The 20,919-nt window shown below is 39.3% G+C and overlaps 3 protein-coding genes across 3 annotated transcripts; 2 read left to right on the plus strand and 1 right to left on the minus strand.

The window, feature by feature from the left end:
- Nucleotides 1-837: 837 nt before the first annotated feature.
- On the plus strand, nt 838-7,441 carry LOC141912888 (uncharacterized). Its single transcript, XM_074804310.1, has 7 exons — nt 838-888; nt 1,301-1,327; nt 1,673-1,841; nt 2,232-2,354; nt 2,998-3,078; nt 3,493-3,750; nt 4,270-7,441. The coding sequence occupies exons 1-7, from the start codon at nt 838-840 to the stop codon at nt 6,738-6,740; spliced, it is 3,180 nt and encodes a 1,059-aa protein (XP_074660411.1). The 3' UTR covers nt 6,741-7,441.
- Nucleotides 7,442-7,940: 499 nt separating this feature from the next.
- Nucleotides 7,941-16,954, plus strand: LOC141912620 (cell cycle control protein 50A-like). Its single transcript, XM_074803924.1, has 8 exons — nt 7,941-8,005; nt 8,327-8,460; nt 8,993-9,151; nt 9,657-9,852; nt 10,316-10,441; nt 11,130-11,351; nt 12,329-12,494; nt 13,219-16,954. The coding sequence occupies exons 1-8, from the start codon at nt 7,954-7,956 to the stop codon at nt 13,259-13,261; spliced, it is 1,098 nt and encodes a 365-aa protein (XP_074660025.1). The 5' UTR covers nt 7,941-7,953; the 3' UTR covers nt 13,262-16,954.
- An 826-nt stretch (nt 16,955-17,780) lies between these two features.
- Nucleotides 17,781-20,449, minus strand: LOC141913262 (soma ferritin-like). Its single transcript, XM_074804738.1, has 4 exons — nt 20,193-20,449; nt 19,669-19,815; nt 19,204-19,329; nt 17,781-18,476 (listed from the first exon to the last, which is right to left on the minus strand). Exons 1-4 carry the CDS (start codon nt 20,307-20,309, stop codon nt 18,333-18,335), a joined length of 534 nt encoding a protein of 177 aa, XP_074660839.1. The 5' UTR covers nt 20,310-20,449; the 3' UTR covers nt 17,781-18,332.
- Between the last annotated feature and the right edge of the window lie 470 nt (nt 20,450-20,919).

Here is a 20,919-nt window from a genome sequence, read left to right on the forward strand (position 1 = left end):
GATATTAGGAAATGAGTTTTTAAACGCATAGTAAATTTTAGCAGGGGGACTTATGAGACTTGCATGATTCCATCAAATTTTTTCAAGTGCCCTTATCTATTTTGTCAAGAATGTGTGGGAGTGCCCTTTTATGGATGTGGCAAGTTCTTCAAAATTGGCGGCTTGATCTGCCCCTGTTTTTAACTGGGGCTGCTCTTGTAGGTTTCCTACGATTATATTATTCCAATTTTTTATTGAACTATTGTAAGAATATTAAGGACATCCTGAATTCCTTGATTTCGTTAAAAAAGCATTTAAAGGCACTTGTTAACTCGTAGCAGGTTAACCTTGTAATTGGCTGTGTGGTGTTCTTTTATTCGTCAAATAGTTCAAACACGCAATAATGATCTGTTATTCCTCTGCTAAAAATAGTAATTAATTGAAATGACTTTTTCACCGAACAGTCAGGAAGTAGGAGGCATTTCACAGAGAGATGCCAATTACGAAGTCTGAGGTGTCGGGTTCTCACAATAGGATAATTGTCAACGGCATGAGTCCGCGATTTGGGGCAGTCTTAGAACACTAAACCGTTTAGAAAACAGTCAATTACTTTCATAATCCCAGTTAATCTCAAGTATTAATCCCTTTTAAAACCGAGGTGACCAATTAAGATGGCCGAACACACGCGGCCGAACAATAGCGAACATCTTGCTTCTTGTTTGTCAATAAACATCGGATTGAATTTGGGGAATCGGGGACTGGTAATTGGTCGAGAGTTCGGGATAAATTCACCTGCGGTCTTCACGTCTGCACAATATCCTCGAAACTCGAGACGTGCGTGTCACAGTTACTCGAGACATGTCTCCGCCGTCGGAATTAGGTACTTGTTGCAGTTGGGTGCCCGACCAGGTAAACTATTCAAACTCATTTCAAAATTTCTTATAACATTTGAGTTAAAATCGTCTTATAGTTTTAATCGCGGGTAACTTGTCAACGGAAGCCAAGTCTCCTAAGTTTGTTTAGATGAAACTGCGATTAAGCCATTACTCTCTAAACAACCCTTTGGAATATTTTGTTTTCAAAAATTTTTGCTAGGATTTTTGATATCTATCAATATATTATATCGCGACATTTTCAGAAAAAAAAATATTTATTTCTTAAATGAAAACTTGAAAGAATTTATGTTATTGAATAAAAGGTCAGATTAGTGGATAGTAGGTTTTTCTTCTCGTTTTTATGATTTAGAAACTCTAAAGTACTCAATGAATTTGTTGTTAGCTTCTTATGGAAATATTTAATCAGCTTTGTGCTGGTATTTTAGGAATGTTCGAGACCTATTATTCTTGAGGTTTCATCCGAAACAGTGTGCATGTATTCATTTCATATTGCCTGGGACAGTTGTGAGTTTTGACTGAGAGTTAACTCAATGAAAATGAACTAATTTTAACCGAGAGTTAACTGTAACTCACAATAGTGAATCCAGTAGATTTGACTCATTGATTGACAGTAATTAATTCATTGAAAATGAACTAATTTTAACTCACAGTTAACTACTGTGGAAGAAGGTCCTGTTGTCTATGTGCAGTTTTTATCAGTAATCAAGAGATTCTTACGCGAAATTTGAACAAACTAAATCAAAATAAGTTGAAATTAATGATTTATAAATTTTTGATTTTTCTCGTTTGTTTTGCAGGTATTCCGTACTGGTTTGAATCTCGCAGGACCCGTGCAACTGAATCTCGGACCCGGTATCAGATTCAAACCCGACACCGCCGCTGATATTGCGCCGCTTTGCTGTTCGGCTACCGATCAAAACAATAATAACACCAACGAAAAAACCACCGAAAAAATGATTCAATTAGGTAAGTAAGATATGTGCAGAAATAGTACAGCGTTAGTGAATAGCCACACTACGCTTAAATGTGGAGAATAGATTATATGATAAAAACCCATTATAGTAAAAAATAAAAGCAAAATTGATTATTGAAAAATTGAAATTCTAAAATTGAGGGCATTTCGTCAGGTATGACTACAGAGTTCAGGAATGTCTCCCCAACCTGATGGTGTAAATCGGCAGCTTACGCCGTACAGGGTTCTCACTGATCAAGAAGAATCATGGATTCAGGATTAATTTTGCCTTGGGGAAAATCTGATCTGGCAACCCTGACTATCGGGATATTTGAATTTTTGGGGTCGTGTCTTGTTCTCGCTGATTAAGAGTGTCGTATTCAACCTATTTATCTATTTTATAGAGGTTCTCGTCACTGAGGAGAATCTGAAGAAATGTCTGCAGCGTCACTTCGACGTGTTGGACGCCGTCGTCTCGGAGGTCGATGAACGAACGTGGCAACGATGGGTGGATTGTCGACACGGCGGTAAGCATTACATTAATTGAAATGTTTATTTCACTTTATAAACATCCCAGACTGAGTGCGTATTAGATAGATAGAAATAGACGAATAGTACTTCATTAAACATCCCAGACTGAAAGCGTATTAGATAGATAGAAATAGACGAATAGTACTTCATTAAACATCCCAGGCTGAAAGCGTATTAGATAGATAGAAATAGACGAATAGTACTTCATTAAACATCCCAGACTGAAAGCGTATTAGATAGATAGAAATAGACGAATAGTACTTCATTAAACTTCCCAGGCTGAAAGCGTATTAGATAGATAGAAATAGACGAATAGTACTTCATTAAACATCCCAGACTGAAAGCGTATTAGATAGATAGAAATAGACGAATAGTACTTTATTAACTGTTTTATTTTGAAGTACGAGCTTTCGCTACTAGTGTATAGTATAGCTTCATCAGGTGAATGACTCATTCACCTCATGTAGCTATTATACACTTGTACCGAAAGCTCATAGTTCCAATAAACAAGTTATCTATTTGTCTGCTGTTACTTATTCTACACTAGGTTAACAAGAATCTTCATACCTAGATAGAAAGAACAACTAAAAACAAATAACTCTACGAATTATTCAAATTTTCATATTCCATATTTCTCAGGTACAAGCCGTACGACACCAGCTCTGATGAATTCCGGCAGCTACGACGATATAACCGAACAAGGCTATTCATTAAAACGAGGTAAACTGACGTGTTTTACTCGAATATATGGGAAACAATTTTAGATTAATCCCGCGCTAGAAACGAAAAATAGGGCCCAAAATCTTCCTTTGAGCTAGTAGTTTAGCGGTAAACAATTTTTCGATGGGCTACTGATCAAGTCGTCTTTATGAAAACAAACTGACAGAGTGACAAACTGATATGAACGTTGGAATTTTTGATGAACTACTAGAACTTTTAAAAATATCAGGAAAACATTTTAGAGTTAATTTTTCATTCCCAGTGCAGAATCACAGATTGTGTTTCACCAATCGATTTTACAGTTGTATGGTTTCGAAACCCACTGTAACTGTTTTTGTGTAGCAGATGAGGAGTCGGGGCGGGTTTGGGCGGCTTGATGGCTAGTAGGTTAAACTCGTTGTTTTACTCTTACAGGAATTGACTTGTCCGAGTCGGTGCAGTCGACATTCTCTCCGAAGATGGGTTTGAAATCGTTTCATCATTCGAAACGAACGACGACGACCTCGTCATCGTCGTCGTCCAGACGCAAGTCGACCGCGGCGACGAGCGCCGGACATAACGACAGGATTCCGTCTGCTATGTCGACGCATGACGAATCTTTAACGGACGCCAGCGAAATTACGCTCGATCACGAAGAAATTGATAATGTTTCAACCAACAAGAAATCGTCAGGTACATTACATAAACCAAACTATCCCGTAAACTTAACCATACACTGTAAATATTTCATGTAGTTGAAAAGAAGGGAAATACAATGTTTTTCACAAATACAGAGTTGCCAAATATTCCTGTCCTGTGATATTTCGTTATGATCTTGTCCTGAAAAATACTGGTTTAATTCTTTCGTCCGTCAGAAGTGTGAAGGATGTTACTTCCAATTGGGGGTCTTACCCTTCCCCCTCTCATTTACTGATTATTTTGTTAAGAAATATGAAAGGTTTTGATTACTGATTAATTTGAACAGAAATATAAAAGATGTTACTGAGGGTCTTGCCCCCTTGATTAGTAATTGATTTGAAAAGGAATATGAAAGGTTTTACAGAGGGTTTTACCCCCCTTGATAACTGATTAATTTGTACAGAAATATGAAAGATGTTACTGAGGGTCTTACTTTTGATTACTGATTAATTTGAACATTTGCTTTTATTATCGACATGAAATTTCAGTTTAACTCCTTTCTTCAACTTACAGAAAAAACACCGACGAAAACTTCCCGACCGAAACGAGCGTTGACTCCATCTTCGTCGTCATCGAAGTTGCCGTCTCATCCTGCGAAACGTACTAAACTCCAACTAACGGAGCGCCATCGATCTCCCGGTACTCCGTCGAGCGTCGACGAAACGACGCGGTCGACGTCTACTTCGAAGCACGACCGCCGTACGCGCGGTAAAATATTCGTGAATCCGTTCAAAAGCGATTTCACGCCAATAACCGGCCGTCGACGGACGTCGCCGCGCCGGTCGGCTTCGACGAAGAAATCGCGCGTTCATCGATCGACGATTAAAACGACTTTGAAAAAACCGACACCGGAGAGAACGACTTCGCCGAGAAAACAGACGGACACCGCCGACGACGACGAGCAGGTGGAAAACGCGACACGTAAATCGGGCGTATTGAAGAAGTATTACCAGTGCGGTTACTGCGAGCGCAGTTTCGTACGCGTCGATCATCTGACGAGTCACGTTCAGAAACACATGGGCGAATCGAGTTACACTTGCGCCGATTGCGGTCGACCGTTCTACAGTTTGAGCACGTTACGCGCGCACGCTGTACGAGCTCACGAGACGTCCGCGCCCGACGCCGAGTCCGAGGGCGTTCGATCTCCGTCGTCGTCGTCGCGGAACGAGGTCAACGAAGCGAATGCGGCGAAAAGCGTTTCGCCGTCGAAGTTTAAAACGAATGGCAAGAAGAAAATATCGATGGCCGGATTGAAGAAATCGTTGAGCTCGACGTTGGAGCAGAAGCGTCGATTGATCATACCGTTGAAACGCGTAACATTACCGGCCGGCGACTTCACGGCGATCATCAAGCGACGAGAATTGAACGACGTGACTGCCGGGGGCAGCAAGGAGGCAAAGACGTCGAAGTCGCTGAAAGCGGTAGAAAACGATGATGCGGCAAAGAAGGACAAGACGCCATCAAAGTCACCTAAGGCGACAGTCGGCGATGATGGGAGAAATAAGCAAAAGACACCAATCGATGAGAAAAAGAAGGATGAGATGTTGAAGGCTCAGAAAGCAGCGGTGGACGATAATGAGAAAATGAAGAAGGCCGCAAAGGCACAGAAAGCAACGAAGGATGATGATGAGAAAAAGAAGGAAAAGATGTTGAAGTCACCGAAGGTAGCAGTAAACGATGATGAGAAAAAGAAGGAAAAGATGTCAAAGTCATCGAAGGCAGCTGTGAACGATGATGAGAGAAAGAAGGAAAAGATGTCAAAGTCATCGAAGGCAACAGTGGATGATGATGAAAAAAAGAAGGAAAAGACATCAAAGTCACCGAAGGTAGCAGTAAACGATAATGAGAGAAAGAAGGAAAAGAGATTGAAGTCACCAAAGGCGGTAGAGGTCGATGATGAGAAAAAGAAGGAAAAGACATCAAAGTCAACAAAGGCAGCTGCGGACGATGATGAGAAGAAGGAAAAGACATCAAAGTCACCGAAGGCAGCTGCGGGCGATGATGAGAGAAAGAAGGAAAAGATGTCAAAGTCACCGAAGGCAGCTGTGGACGATGATGAGAAGAAGGAAAAGACATCAAAGTCACCGAAGGCAGCTGTGGACGATGATGAGAAAAAGAAGGAAAACACAAAGTCACCGATGGTGGTAGAGGATGATGATGACGAAATGATATTCGAAGAACCGGCATCATCGGCCGTGGCGACTTCAACAATGAGTAGCATCAACGTCATCAAACGTCTGGCTGCGCGATCGGCTCGAAAACTCTCCGCGGCCGCCTTGAAAAAGAAGAAGAAGCATGATGACGCTGCGGTCGGCGGCGGCGACGACGATAAATCACCGATACGCTGCGACGATTGCGGCAAGATCTTCACGCATCGTTACAAACTGCATTATCACATGGTCGTTCACACGGGCGAACGACCGCACGAGTGTCGCATCTGTCACAAGACGTTCGCGCGTAAGTCGTACGTGACGGCGCACGAACGCGTTCACTGGAAGGTGAAACGCCACACGTGTGCCAGCTGCGGCAAGCAGTTCGTCATGAAATCGACGTTGGTGAAACACGCGAAGTTTTGCCGCGCCAAACAACCTGGTTCGTCGTCCGGCGCTCCGTCGTCTGGCGGCGCCGTCGGTGAAACGACGATCATCGCGGCGACCGGAGAGGATTTATCGTTTGTCGTCGTGCCGGAGAATTTACCCTCCGCCGACGATAGCGACAAATCCGCTCACCAGGTGGCGGCGGCTTCCGCGACGGCTACTACTGCGATGTCCGGGATGGAACAATTAGAAACGTTAGTCGAGCAAGTTAATCGCGGGGAAGGTCTAGAAGAGACGACGCAAACGACATCGACAGCGGTGAGTCACGAGTATAAATGCCAAGCGTGCGACCACGGTTACGACTCGTACAGCGCGTTGATTATGCATTTACGGCTACGCCACACGACGACCTTGATCAATCCGAAAAGCCATCAAACCGATCTGTAAACTGAAATAGACTTCGATTCTCGAATCTCTTCCCGAATCGAGTGCAGCGACCGAGCTTCGAAGCTGATCTCGCGAGGATGTAATTTCTTGTTTTAAAAAAAATTAACGTTAATATTTCGCTCTCGGTTTCTTGTTTTTTTTGGTCAAATCCACCGCATTTAGTAACATTGTGATGATCGCATTTTTAGAAATCATAACTACAGTATTGTATGAATGATAGAGGGTGGATAAATGGGGGATATAGGGTGGATGAACAGGGGATAGAGGGTGGGTGAACAGGTGATATAGGATGGATATACAGGGGATATAGGGTGGATGAACAGGGGATAGAAGGTGGATATAGGGGGGATAGGCTGTGGATCTTATATATTTTGCTAGAAAACAGACCAAATGTACATAGTAAAAAGGCAGCTTACTACTTAGGCCTATATAGATGTGTATATTGATTGTAAAATCTATTGTAAATATTGAATAGGCAAAAAGAATTGCTTTTATGCGCAACCTATATTGTATATTTGTAAGCATATCAATCAATCAATCAATGGTATGTTCTGTGGCTACTAACTGAATTCTACAATTAATAATGTATAGAACCTGTTATATGTAAATATGATTAAATAATATTTTGACGCTGTAAATACTATGCATGAATTCATACTAAATAAGTCAATGTTTGTATATATAAGCTTACAACTGTTCGTGAGCGCATTTTTTTGTGACATTAAATGTGAATATTAAAATGCTTGATTTTACGTGTTGTGTTTCACGTTATTGTGTTGGGACGGTTTGGAGAAAAAGTCCGGATCAGAATCTGATGGTGGTGGTGTGATGCATGTGGAGAGGAGTTGGAGGTCTTGAATAGAGGAAAAATTCATTTAGGAGGGGATGTCTGGATCTTTGGCATACTTACTTTGGCATACTTCGTCGCATCTCCTTGACAAACCTGATGGCATTGAGACTGCCATTAGTGTCAAAAAGTGCTCTTAGTTGTTAAAGAAAAGGACCAGAAGGGATTTGAACCGTGTGGGATTATTGATTCATACAGATAATTAATTTTATTAATCTCTAACGATATAAAAAATCATTACGGGCCTCCATAAGTCGAATTATATGCTGTATGAAAAAAATGAAATATAAACGGGATTCGAACCAAAGTGAATGTTTTGACAGTTCACCCACGCCATATTTGTTGTGGAGCAACCAGGAAGTAAAAATGGCAACTCCACAAAACGGCGAAGAAAAAACGAAATCTCGTTGTCCAGAGGGTACGTATTGTGTTCTGATTTGCGTAGGAAGCAATTCAGACATTGTATCTAAGAGTTCAAAGTTGTTTTGATGGTCAGTTTTAATGTGAAATTACGGAAAATATCGAAATAATTCATCAGCTGATTGAACTAATTACCGAAATTAAACAACGAATATCGTCTCTGACAGTGACAGCTGATCTCTTTGTGAAGAAACGGGCCCTATGTTTAATTAATTTCATTAAGTATGGAACGTTAGCTGTAATGAACAGGTTCCCAGAAATTAAAATGGCTAAAAAATGCATAAACGAGAAATATTTCAATGAAATTCTTTAATTTCAGACACTGATTTTAAACAGCAACGATTACCAGCTTGGCAGCCGATATTAACAGCCGGTACGGTGTTACCGGCATTCTTCGCTATCGGTATCGCATTTATACCGCTAGGTGTCGCTTTATTCATCACTTCAAGCAATGTAAGTATCTCTCTACAGTAGACTCGGTGCTTTACTCAGTTATGTGTTGGGACTGTTTAGTTTTTTACTGGATTAAGAAATCATTTCCAAATGGATTTTAGGAAAATTTGTTGTTCTTTACGGTTAACCCTTTCAGTGCATCTATAAGGCAGTGCAGTGTATAAATCAGTGATTGATTTTGCTAGTATACCGCACTGCGGTGTATTGGTGTAATTAGTAATTATCTCTTGAAAAACGGCAGCACCTGTCAAACATAGTGAAATACTAGTAACTAACGATATACCGCGCCGTGGTGTAGACGCACTATAGTGGTATTCCCATTGTTCAACACACTAGGGTTGTATTTTAAAAAAAATTCAATTATCTCCAGCACTATTGGGTATTAATTAGTCGGCACTGAAAGGGTTAATGAGTTGACCGATACCGAGTCTATTTCTATCTACTGTGGGTTTTGCTCGTTAACTCTGAGAAATACTGAGTATCAGTCTCTCTACCGGTCACGAAATGAGTGAATCTATTTTCTGTTTTTCAGATTCAGGAGTTCTCGCTCGATTATACCGATTGCGTGAACGACAATTCACCGGAAACGCCGAAAACGACGTGCGCGGCGTTCGTAGCCAATCCGAACAATACGAACAAATACGCATCGTGTAACTGTACGGAACAGTTCGAATTGACGACCGATTTTCAGGTTAATATCCGCCTCTCCCTACTGCTCACCCCGAAAAATTGCCTTCCCCCTAGACAACTTACTATCTCCCCCTCCCTATTTTCATTGCCTCATCAAGATTGTAGTTCGTTTGTCAAATCAAAGGCGAAGTTTTAGAATTAGCAATTACCTGCAATAGTTAGCGATCTGTTCCTTTTTAGCGGATCAGGGTCCAGTTTTAGCTTAAAGCTTAAAACCGTTTGAAAGTTTGAATTGTTGGCGTCTTTGAAAACGTGAAATAACCAACAGCGAGTAAACCAAATACCTTAGAAACTGGACTCAGAGTAATCCAAATGTCTAAAATACACTAATTAGCTAAAGCAAGTGCCCTAGCCAAATTTATCGGAATTAGTTGTGACTATTTAGGGACTGTTACTTTAAGCAGAAGATATTAAATGATGAAAATCTAAGAAAAAAATGGGGACAATTCCCTATCAGGGGAAGGTGCGCAATCATTTGTATATTCCATGTGGTATGTGCATTTCAGGGGACGGTGTACATGTATTACAGTTTGAGTAATTTCTATCAGAATCATCGTCGTTACGTGAAGTCACGCGACGACCAACAACTGATCGGCAATGAGATCGCCGCGGATAAATTAAACCGCGACTGCGACCCGTATCGGCTGAACGGTAACCAGGCGATCGCTCCGTGCGGCGCTATCGCTAACAGCAAATTCAACGGTAAGTTCTCTACCGCCAGGGCTCGCATTGATGTCCCAAAATGGATGTCTGCTTAAGAAGATTTGTGAAAGATCATGAAAATGACCGAATATTTTCAAGAAAAGTGAAATGTTATAAGGCCATGCCCCATTGGAAGAACGCGACAAATGTCCATTTTCATGATTGAGAATTTTTTTTCTAAAAAGTCTCGATCTTCTCAGTGATCTTCATACGCTGGGATTTTAGAGGGGTTGCTTTCATTCGTTAGTGCAATGAAATGTAGCGCGTTGTAAGCAATGATTGCTGTCCCTGTAACAATTTTCTACTGTTCCTCCTAATTCTTCAATTTTCCTTAATGTGTCCCTGGAAATTGTCTTTTTCTGTCCCAGATGCGGTAATTGATAAAGGTTGGCTCGTCTGTCATTTCGGATAGTATCTTTGCATTTACTGATTAAAAATTTGTTCCGTTGTTGTAATTTTTCAGATACGTTAAAGCTTCATTTAGACAATAACGGCACGCTGGTACCGGTGAAACTACTGCGAACGGGAATCGCTTGGAGAACCGATAAAGAAGTGAAGTTTCGCAATCCGTCCGGTAATCTTACTGCCTGTACGTATCATCACTATATGTGTCATTCTTAGTCGACCTCTACAATTTGATTCCATTACCCATGGAGGGTAATTCCATTTTGTGAGGATTAGATTTAACCCTTTCAGTGCATCTACACCGCAGTGCGGTGTATAAATCAGTGATAGATTTTGCTAGTACACTGCACTGCGGACTATTGATGTAATCATTAATTAGTAATTATTTCTCTTGAAAAGGCAGCACCTGTCAAACATAGTGAAATACTAGTAACTAACGATTCACCGCACCGCGGTGTAGACGCACTAAAGTGGTATTCCGGTTATTCAACACACTAGGGTGGAATATTTTAAAATATTCAAATTATCTCCAGCACTGTAGGGTATTAATTAGTCGGCACTGATAGGGTTAACACCATTTGACAACTTGAGAAGATTCAAGACCACTTAAGACTTTTGGTCACACGTGTACAACTTTGTTCGATTGGCTAGAAGCTTAAATGGTCTTAGTTCTAAGCTTGGCTTTGCAACTGACCTAATGCGACATTAGAACGAATTTAGAGCGATGCCATTAAGATTTCTGTCACAATTTCCTCAAAATTTACCATAAACTGGAAATCATATTCTAGAGGTCGACTAAGAATGAAATGATCACTTTATACTAGTCCAATGTGAATGAGGCGATCAAATTTCAATACGGTATTTCGTTTCAGGGTTCGCCGGCAAATCGAAGCCGCCGAACTGGAAAGTTGCGGTGAACGAGCTCGACCCGGATTTACCGGATAACAACGGTTACCAGAACGAAGACCTGATCGTGTGGATGCGTACGGCCGCGTTGCCGACGTTCCGTAAACTGTATCGTCGTATCGACCACAACGTCGCGCAATTCAAAGACGGTTTACCGAAGGGCAAATATAAACTCACTATCGATTACGGTATCCTTTTACGTATACACAGTCCTGATATACCGCCCACATCGGTGCAGAATGATTTTGATGGTATAGACAGTATGGCGGTATATATCAGGGGTGTTTTACTATGTATTTGTATAGAGATGTACATTGAGAAAACATGACGGTAAGCGGGGGAGGGTGGTATATGGGAGGGTGATATATCAGGGGTGTTTTACTATGTATTTGTATAGAGATGTACATTGAGAAACCCGGCGGGGACGGCGGTATATAGGAGGGTGGTATATCGGGGGTTCACTGTAGTATGAAAAATTATTCAGATTTTGTTGTGTGGCTTTGCGGTGATTTATCAACTTAGTTCTAAGATCACGTTGAGCTCGATTTGACTGTAAATCGAGTTCCTTAGGTGCAGGTAACTGGTAGTGTAGTGTGACAGATTAGAGTATCATGTTTTTAGATATAAGTCTGGATGTGTGAACTGTATGTTTTGGGTGAGTGAATATGTGTGACTGATGGTAACTGCATGAGTGCATCGGTCTATAGGAACTGAGAGTCAGTATATGTGTAACTGTAACGGACAGGGTGGTGTGTATGTCTGATAGGAAAAAGGGGTGTGTAAAAGAAGTAAGTAACATATTTATCAGATAATTGTTTTTCAATTGAATGAATCGCTAAAATCCAAAAAGAAATAGATTGAGCTGTTGCGCTCTCTTCCCGTCTGAGTCGGAGAATCCCGATCCGATGCTCCAACACTCCATCGTCATATTTGATAGGTTATATCACAGGTGGCAGACGTAGGAAAACTAGAAGGTCAGGGTCCATAAAAAATTTTCTTCTGGAGAAATTCCTTTTCAAAAGGAATTTCATGCTTCTATTGGGGTTCTCCCCTCGGTTTTCAGATATCTTCGAAGATATACAGCGGAAAAGTTGCAATTTCCGAGAGAATGAGCGTCAAATTTACGAGTTTTAACTTTTAACTTGGACCTTAACTTCGTAAACAGCATTCCCGACGACGTTGTACGACGGACGTAAATACATGATACTGACGACTACCTCGTGGCTCGGCGGTAAGAATCCATTCCTTGGAATAGCGTATCTCGTAGTCGGCTGCCTCTGTATCCTGCTCGGCGTTATATTTCTGGTGGTGCATATAAAAGTCGGCAAAAAGTAAGTTCCTCGTTTTATTTTCTCGATATATCTACATAGTCTCTGCGATTTACATAAGATTCATAAAAGAGATTAGAAATACAATCTTCTGTGAAATACTCGACATTAAGACTACGAGTAATTGTCAATTTGTTAAAAACATTAAGATGAACAGGTTCGTTAAAAAAGAAATTTTTCATTTACACCAGAATTTGATTGAGGATTTAGAGACTCCTGTTCGCATCTTTACGGTTGAGTAGAAACAATAAAAAAGTTAATTACCTTCTCTTCTAATGGCCAGTCACCACAACTGTGGGTCCATTCGCTAAGTTAAGACGGACTCAGATTTAAGACCTGCCAGTTTAAAGCCTACTTATGGTACATTTTGTCGCCAATTTAATGACACTTTTGGAACTGAGGTTATGATTGTAATTGGACATATATTGCTTAACGTTTGCGGCAATGAATTAGGCCTATATGACCTATATGAATTGGCCTATAGGATATTATGGATGATAATCAGTGGAGTTGTATTAAAATTGAATACCGGTATACGGAAAAATGAATTGATTGAACTCAAGCCTCAATATAGATGGCGCAGTGCACATCTACTCACGCGATATTTTAAGTCTCTATTTAAGAGATAAGGAGAAAATTCACTAAATAGAAAATGAAATATAACGATATATTTAATTACAAAATGACTGTCAAAATTCACAATTGTAATTTCACGCTCTTTTTTCAGGCCCCAAGAGATGATCAGCGTTAACAACCAGACAGCGTACTAGGTGTAATCATATCGTAGGTTCATAAGATCGTGAAGAGATTCGAATGCAGATCGAAAATTATAACATCAATATTCAATGTAAACTGCTAAAACTTTTTAAAAGGATTTTCCAAAAACTGTTGGATTGACATATCGATCATTAGTCAGGTTGTTTTTATTTTTGGAACGAACAAACGCACCAGCTTCGATACTGCTCTAGAATATTGTCATAAATTTCAAATTTTCATGTTATTTTTGTTGTTGAACACAAAGGAATGGCACCAGCTAACTCATCGGAGTAACATGTGTTCTTTAGTGGAGCATTTCTGCATGTTCTTATACATTGATGTATAGCAGCAGCGATATGGCTCTAGGTTTCTCAGGCGATGATTCACAGGAATGTCATCGGTGTAAGTCACGTGTAAGATTTAAAGTTCAAATCAAGTGACCACAACATTATGATCTATGAATACTAGGAAATGAAATATAGTTCAATATTTCCTTTCCCTTCTGAAATGTAGCCTAGTCAAGGCCGGATGTAAATTGGAATACGGACACTTAATGTGAGGACTGCAAGTGAAACATTGTTTGGGGGTTCTGGTGACCCTCCCACAGAAGATTTAGAACAGGGACATTTCAGGGCCTTATAACAACTGATTTGAATTCATTCCCTAAATCCACCCTTCCAAGTTCAGATGATCTCTTGCAAAAATCTCGAATGATTTAGATATTGTTTTGTCGATGACCTGACATGATCAATGTGTACTGCTACTGTGTCGATCAATCTGCAGCTTGGCGCTGTGTCACTTGTCGTCAATTGTTTAAATATCAGATGTTTCTTGTCGATTTGTCCGATCATTTTGGTTCGATTTCCTTGAATTCACACGAGATATCTGTAGAATCGGTGGTCAATCTGGCAATAGGTGCTGATTGTAAATTGATGTTTACTAGGGAAAATTTGAGAGGGGAATCGGGGAACCAAGCTGCATATTGATTGTTACATATATTTATATCTGTTCAATGTTTATCCAGTGTCTGTTGTTATTACAATATGCAGGAACAGATCCAAGGGAAGGGTGCAGGGGGTGCACATCCCAACTTAAATCTCAAGTTGCCTGGAAACATGAAAAATATCAAACTAATACCAAAAGAGTTAAAATTCTAAAGCTTGTACTCTGTATTTGGAAAAAATGAGTTAATATTTTCTGATGAGCTTTCTTTATGGTGTCCTTTCAATTATATGATATCCCTTATTTCGGGTGCACCCCTACCTGAATCAGACCCCCGATCCCCCCCTGAATTACAATATGTATTATATACCTAAAACATGGACGACGCTTCTATGAAAGCTGATACGATCATTTCTGCTGAATCATCTATCATTTAAACAGCAGATAATATTTTCCGTGTTCGTCATCGGTAAATAGGTTATTGATGAGCGGACACAGTGTTTACTGGTTATTAACAGTACACTATACTACTCGTGTGCATTCTCTGAGGTGAAATGTACTACTGTATACGAATGACACTTTATCAAGTGGAACCATGGACTCCAAATCGTTTTAGAGTCCATGGTGGAACGTATAATTTCATGTACTTTTCACATAGTGGAATCTTGTTATAACGACCTCAGATTTGACAATTCATCGGTTATTCATCGAGAATTTCGTCCCATATTGGACATTTTATAAATAATTTCATGCCGGATATAACGAACTATCAGCTATCGAAATATATATATTGAAAACATTTTTCGAAATTCCCTGGTTCTGTTTTCATATACTGAGTATCAAAATCACCCTTTGAGGTATATCCTCATATAACCTATATCGACAACCACCATAGTAACAGTGAGGAACCATGGTGATAACAGACAAATTTCTCAAAATGTTCCCATCGACTATTTTGCTTCGACATTTACGAAACCAAGCCCTGGACGGTTCATCGTAGCGAGGTTCCACTGTAGATGATATTATTTCATGAGCAGTGTCATCGCCTGTTCCGGTATCGTGCAGTTTAACGACATACAATTTCAATTTGTCAAAGTTGTCGAGAATGAATAGGTTATAGTTGTCATCAGCAGCAACATATTGCCAGCTGAAAATATTCATTACCCAAAAGAAATGTGATTCAATATTAATTGATATACATGTAGATAAATGTACTGTATCGCATTATGTTGCAGATATTGATCTTGTCAAAGAGGTATATATGTATACCTACAATGGCAGGAAGCAATAGATTTAAATGATACCCTCTCCGAAATACTGGTTGGATTCATTAGCTTTCTATTGTTCACTCTGAATTTAATTTTTTTTCGTCGTAATTTGGATTATATCTCGGGAGATTAAAGTGGACGTTGCGAGTGAAATATTTCCATTCGAAATTGACTCCGCAAATTTAAGGGGTTAATTTCCATTCGCCGCTTTATGTAAGCATGTCTATATATAGACATTGTTTATTCATTGGCAAGTGATTTCGCCTCACATGACATTTCAGTGAAAGGCTGTTCCTTCAGTATTCTCGGAGGGTGTATAATACATTATATAGGTTGCGCCTATAAACTTGTAAATACTGATTATATGACCGGATACTTGAACATTTTGTGCCACATATTTTGACCCATTGTTTGTGAAATTATTGTATGGCCTTTAATGAATTTGTTTTCGAAAACGGGCTCAAATTATGGTAAATCAGTCTTGCGTCAATTCCATGGACTCGGCAGTTTCAATGTGTGTTAATTAGAATTTGTTTTTAATTATTTCATACGCTAAAAACAATATGATTGGTTGCTAAAACTGTGTAATTTTCTTTTTCATTGAATCCACGCATTTCAAGTAAACCTCTTTCTTAATATGACTTCACTCCAAAAATATGGCCAAGTTCGGTTTCAATATAGTCAGTTTTTTCCAAAATACAATAGTAAACCTTGTCTAACTCGGACGAACTGGACCAAAGTAAGCGAAGGCCAAGATAAGGATAGGAATGTACGTTAGGAATTAAGAAAGATGATTTTGTTATTGTCCAAGTTAGTCAAAGTTGGCTGTGTCTGAGTCAGGCGAGGTTTACTGTACATGGATTCACAAGTGCATGAAATAGATAAGGGGTACTTCATATGTATCCTTTGTTGAACATTCAAGAGGGGGGTCAAAAATTGGCCACACTTTTCCTGATGTACATAATGCTTAAAATTGTGTAAATGGCGGATTGAAAACAATGCGCAAGTACTTCATGAACTCGATGGTAATTTTTGTAGCTTTCATTGTATCGAAACACTGTAAAACGTGTTCGATTAAAAGCGATTTCTATTGCTTTGACACGAATTAGAATTACTGAAAGAGCGTGTGTAAAGAACTATCTTATCCGTGTATGACTAAGAAAACTTGTGATCACATAAAATATGACTGTTCAGCCCCATATATATGTACACGCATTGATATCATTTGTGTTATGCGTCAGACACCTTGTTCAATAGAGTTGTAAAAATCTGTCTGAGAGACATCTCTATCCTTTACGTTGTCGCGTTGTAAATTTCTTGAATATAATATATATATAATGTTTTATTTTTTTCTCTCGAAATATTTTCAATCATGTCATCTTTTAAATTATTAATTAATGATTCAAATATTATCCTCTATTGAAAACATCTGTTACTTTATGCTTATAATAATGTTTTCGTCTGATCGGTTTTTATTGTTCCCTAAAACGGTTTTCGTCGGAAAATGCGCTTCATTTGCATTTCATGATGGATCTTTAATTCTTATGCTCTAAATGTTTCGGGTTAGAACTGTAAATATTTCACTTTTCAGTCGTGACTAGTTTTGAAATCAACGTTTAAAGTATCTTGTTCTGTCATATTCCCAAATGGACCTGGACTTCAGAAATTGACCGACATATGTGAATAGCCCACTTATGCATACCAGGTTCTCTACTGTAGCTTTGAAATTAATGAACTTGTTTGAATCCCAGTTTTTATCAAATAGGTAACTTTGTTCCTGCGAGTTGAAATCTGTAACAATATTAACATTAATATTGCCTACCAGGAAGCAATATTGTTGCCTTTATTAGAATTACCGACATCTTACTAGAACACCTGCAGATCGAGGTTATGCAGACCTCGCACATATTGTTTTATATTGGCAGTCAGTTTGTAATTCCACTTTTCTGTAGGAATGATGAAGTCCCTCCATGAGTAAATATACAATGCATAAGATCCGCATGAATGCACAAGCATAGGAACAATAGGCTCCTATAACTCAAATCAATTGGGACAAGTTATTTTTGTTTAGATTTGGCTGACAATTCAAATAAGAGAATTGAGTGAAATTTATATACCATTGCAATTGTTCTAAGATAGTGTTCAAGTGATAATTCAACTGGTAATGATTTGAATTAAGAGAGTGAGTCTACTATATTGAGTCCAGTCCTCCTAAAACCAGTCCTCTGTATCCAGTCCTCATAAAACCAATCCTCTGTATCCAGTACTCTGTAAGAATGAATGTCCTCCATTGCAACCTTTTGAGAAACAACCCAAGCAATGATTAATGCTTAGAATTAGTCTTTTTATTGTTTCCTTCTTCACAAAATTGATACAATAGAACAAAAAATTATAATAATAATAATCTTAAAACTTTTTCTTAACCAAATAGTTGAATTCGATCGACCTCAAGTGTAGATTAGAAAATAAGCGTCAACAGTGTATCGTATTATTACATGTTAACCGTAACAAAAAATGCGAAGCAGGAAATTGATAAATGTTGTATGATATTTTAAACGACCTTAGGAAATTATTTCCATTCAGAGATGGATAAACAGATTATATATATATTAGAGTAGTTAAGTTTGAAAGAAGCACCGTTGGCGGCTAAACAAACATCGATGAAATAAGCGTTACATTCAATTAGTAGTCGTTATGCGACCGGATTTTATAGTCCGTTATAAAGTTTCGACAACTGTGAGCCTCGCTAATCGAACGTTAAGAGATCGAAGGTATTGTAAATAGGAGAAAGTTCAAAATTTTTTTTTTAAATGACCGAAAAGTTTTCCGATGACGTCCGATAAACGAGGCCGTTTTTTTTTTCGGTTGCGAGGGTTTACAACTGGAGCGTCTCCTTGTCGAAGATGTACTCTCCGAGTCCGGTTCCGCCGCAACGTTTCAGCTGAGTGATGTAATCAGCGATCTGTTTCATCGACTCGACTTGTTCGTTCAGGTATTCGTTCTCGATGAAATCGCACATCTGCAAAAAAGAAATAATTGATGATTCCTTAAAGTGATGATACATTTATCTTCGAATGCATCCAAATCTGTTTTTAAAATGATTATTTTTCAATTTACGGTTAGCTTAGATTAGGACCAGCCTAAATTCATCAGAATTCTATAGCCTATTTAACAAATTAAGACCAGTCTAATTAAATTGTGCATTAAGAAAAGTCCAAATCTCTTTTCAAATCTATATGCCACCCAAAGTGAATGAAATCATAGGTGATCTTGGCCGTTTAAGAAAAACTGCATAACCTTGGCATGACTTTCAATAACTGAGTAACTAGGATTGATAAGGTTAAAGAATATGTCTCGTGATCTAATTAATGTTATCATTCAAACAATCATGGACAGGTTTATCGCAAGCTGAAGTTCAAGTGGAAATAAAACGACCAACCAGATATACCGCGGGGCGTGCCAAATTCAAAGATTAGGCCTAAGGGTTGGAACTATCAGCTGAAGAGGTCATCAAATTACCAAAAATAATTCCAAATGGGACAAAGATATGAATAATCTAGGATGTTTTATTGATTTTAAACTTATGACGATGATGATCTTGACATAATTTTCCTGTCCTTCATTCTTCTTCACAATGAGAGAATTACTCGACAATTTGCCTATTAAACCCATGCCTCCTGCCCGAGTATTCCAAACAGTGGGTTGAGGAGAAAGTACACGACGAAGCTGATACTATTTGTATTTACCTGTGGATCGGTATGGTTGCTGGCAACCTTATGCAAGTCCAACAGACTCTGATTGACGCTCTTCTCGAGCGCGAGCGCCGCGTTCAAAGCGTCCAATCCACTTCCCCATTCATCGTGTTCGGGTTTCTGAAATGAAGACAATACGAAGATGCTGAGTAATCCTGCCCATAAGCCTAATTAACCTCAAGTTACTTCCAGTGGGTTGACCAGGGACTTATGAGACAAGTCCATCAAATCTTTTGCGTGGCCTTTTTATGACATAAAAGAGGGATGTGACAAGTCATTCCTTATTGGTCTCTGGATCCACCCGAGGATGAGGACAGAGGTTTAATGACTATTTCTCAAAATTGAAAGAGTTTCGGGAATTCTGTTCGAATTAAAGGAGTTTCAAGTGACTTTGAAAGCATTTTCCGTTCAAATAAAGAGTTTTTAAAGGAATTAAAGCACGAATAACTGAAGACTTACAGCGATTGGTTGAAGGACGACTCGACCTCCGCGCTGACTTTGAAATTTCATGAATTTCTCGGCGTGTTCGCGCTCTTCATCGGATTGGTGCTTGAAGAACTTCGAGAATCCCGGCAACGCGACATCATCACGATCGAAATAGTGAGACTGAAATAGCAAATACAAAAACAACTTCTTAACTGCATTATTCCTATAACGACCAAAACGTACTTTAGAGAAATGAAGCTAGGTCTATAGCTCAAGGAAAATCTTTAGACATTATTTGCTATTTCATTGTACATATCGCCTTCATGACTGAATTTCTGGGGCAGGCCCAGGACCCACCCCCTATTTTCCTTCAAGTTTGACCCCTCCCCAACTTGGGGCCCAAGTACAATATTGATGGGTCACTTTTGGGAGGGCCTTTACTCTTTAGAGATTGACTTCATTAGTACATGAATTAACAGACTCTGAATTGGGCACAGCAAACCAAGTTAACAAGGTGGAAAAAAGATAATTCATGAATTGCGTCTTTCAATACTGACCATTGAATGATAGGTGTAGCTGGCATACAGTTCCATATTAATCTGTTTATTCACTCCGGCTTCGCATTCTTCGTGGTAATTCTGACGGCACGATACTGCTGCTGATGACTTAGACATCTTGGATTGATGTTGATGATCGGATCGTCGACGATGAAATCAATGAGAGAATTGAAATAGTTTTCGGATGGTGGCTTCGATTTGTCCGTACGTTCACTGACGCAGCAAGACAAATTCTGAAGTTGTTATGGCGTACACGTTCCAGCGAGCACGATTTATACCCAATGCTGTTCCGACATTCCGGCCGCACTCCCTCCTCTGTGTTCTTATCTATGATTCTATAACATTGAAGAATAAAGTTATATTAACGCCCAGGCATTAGACATATTTTTAGACAAGAGTAATATCCCAATAGAAAATTGAGTTTATCGTGCATTGGATTCATGAATTCGTGAATAGGTTTTTACATAAATTATCCGTTTGAATCTAACTATAGTAAAATGCATTTCATGTCAGTTTTTACTCAATTCAAAGCATCAATCATTGTTGGGAACCGGTTCATCAAGAACGTTGCATTAGAATCATAGGGCGAAAGAGATGTCTTAAGGCGTAGGTCACCGTACCCCGAGATTTCCCTCCGGCCCGCAAATCGAAAATACCCAGCTCGCAGACTCTGGCACGCGAGCGATGGATTAGTTCACGTTTTTGCCGCTATCGTAATATATAGCGA

Source organism: Tubulanus polymorphus, chromosome 11, assembly GCF_964204645.1.
Source record: "Tubulanus polymorphus chromosome 11, tnTubPoly1.2, whole genome shotgun sequence".
In the NCBI taxonomy this organism is placed as follows: domain Eukaryota; kingdom Metazoa; phylum Nemertea; class Palaeonemertea; order Tubulaniformes; family Tubulanidae; genus Tubulanus; species Tubulanus polymorphus.

What these genes read in the sequence shown, in the direction of transcription:
- LOC141913262 (XM_074804738.1), bottom strand. Translation starts at nt 20,309, where the DNA reads ATGTCTAAGTCATCAGCAGCAGTATCGTGCCGTCAGAATTACCACGAA. An exon ending in GCTACACCTATCATTCAATG is followed by an intron (nt 19,816 to 20,192) that starts GTCAGTATTGAA and finishes TTGCTATTTCAG; the next exon opens with TCTCACTATTTCGATCGTGA. An exon ending in TCGTCCTTCAACCAATCGCT is followed by an intron (nt 19,330 to 19,668) that starts GTAAGTCTTCAG and finishes TCTTCATTTCAG; the next exon opens with AAACCCGAACACGATGAATG.
- LOC141912888 (XM_074804310.1), top strand. Translation starts at nt 838, where the DNA reads ATGTCTCCGCCGTCGGAATTAGGTACTTGTTGCAGTTGGGTGCCCGAC. An exon ending in GCAGTTGGGTGCCCGACCAG is followed by an intron (nt 889 to 1,300) that starts GTAAACTATTCA and finishes CTGGTATTTTAG; the next exon opens with GAATGTTCGAGACCTATTAT. An exon ending in CGAGACCTATTATTCTTGAG is followed by an intron (nt 1,328 to 1,672) that starts GTTTCATCCGAA and finishes TTTGTTTTGCAG; the next exon opens with GTATTCCGTACTGGTTTGAA.
- LOC141912620 (XM_074803924.1), top strand. Translation starts at nt 7,954, where the DNA reads ATGGCAACTCCACAAAACGGCGAAGAAAAAACGAAATCTCGTTGTCCA. An exon ending in AATTGACGACCGATTTTCAG is followed by an intron (nt 9,152 to 9,656) that starts GTTAATATCCGC and finishes TGTGCATTTCAG; the next exon opens with GGGACGGTGTACATGTATTA. An exon ending in TAAACTCACTATCGATTACG is followed by an intron (nt 11,352 to 12,328) that starts GTATCCTTTTAC and finishes CTTCGTAAACAG; the next exon opens with CATTCCCGACGACGTTGTAC.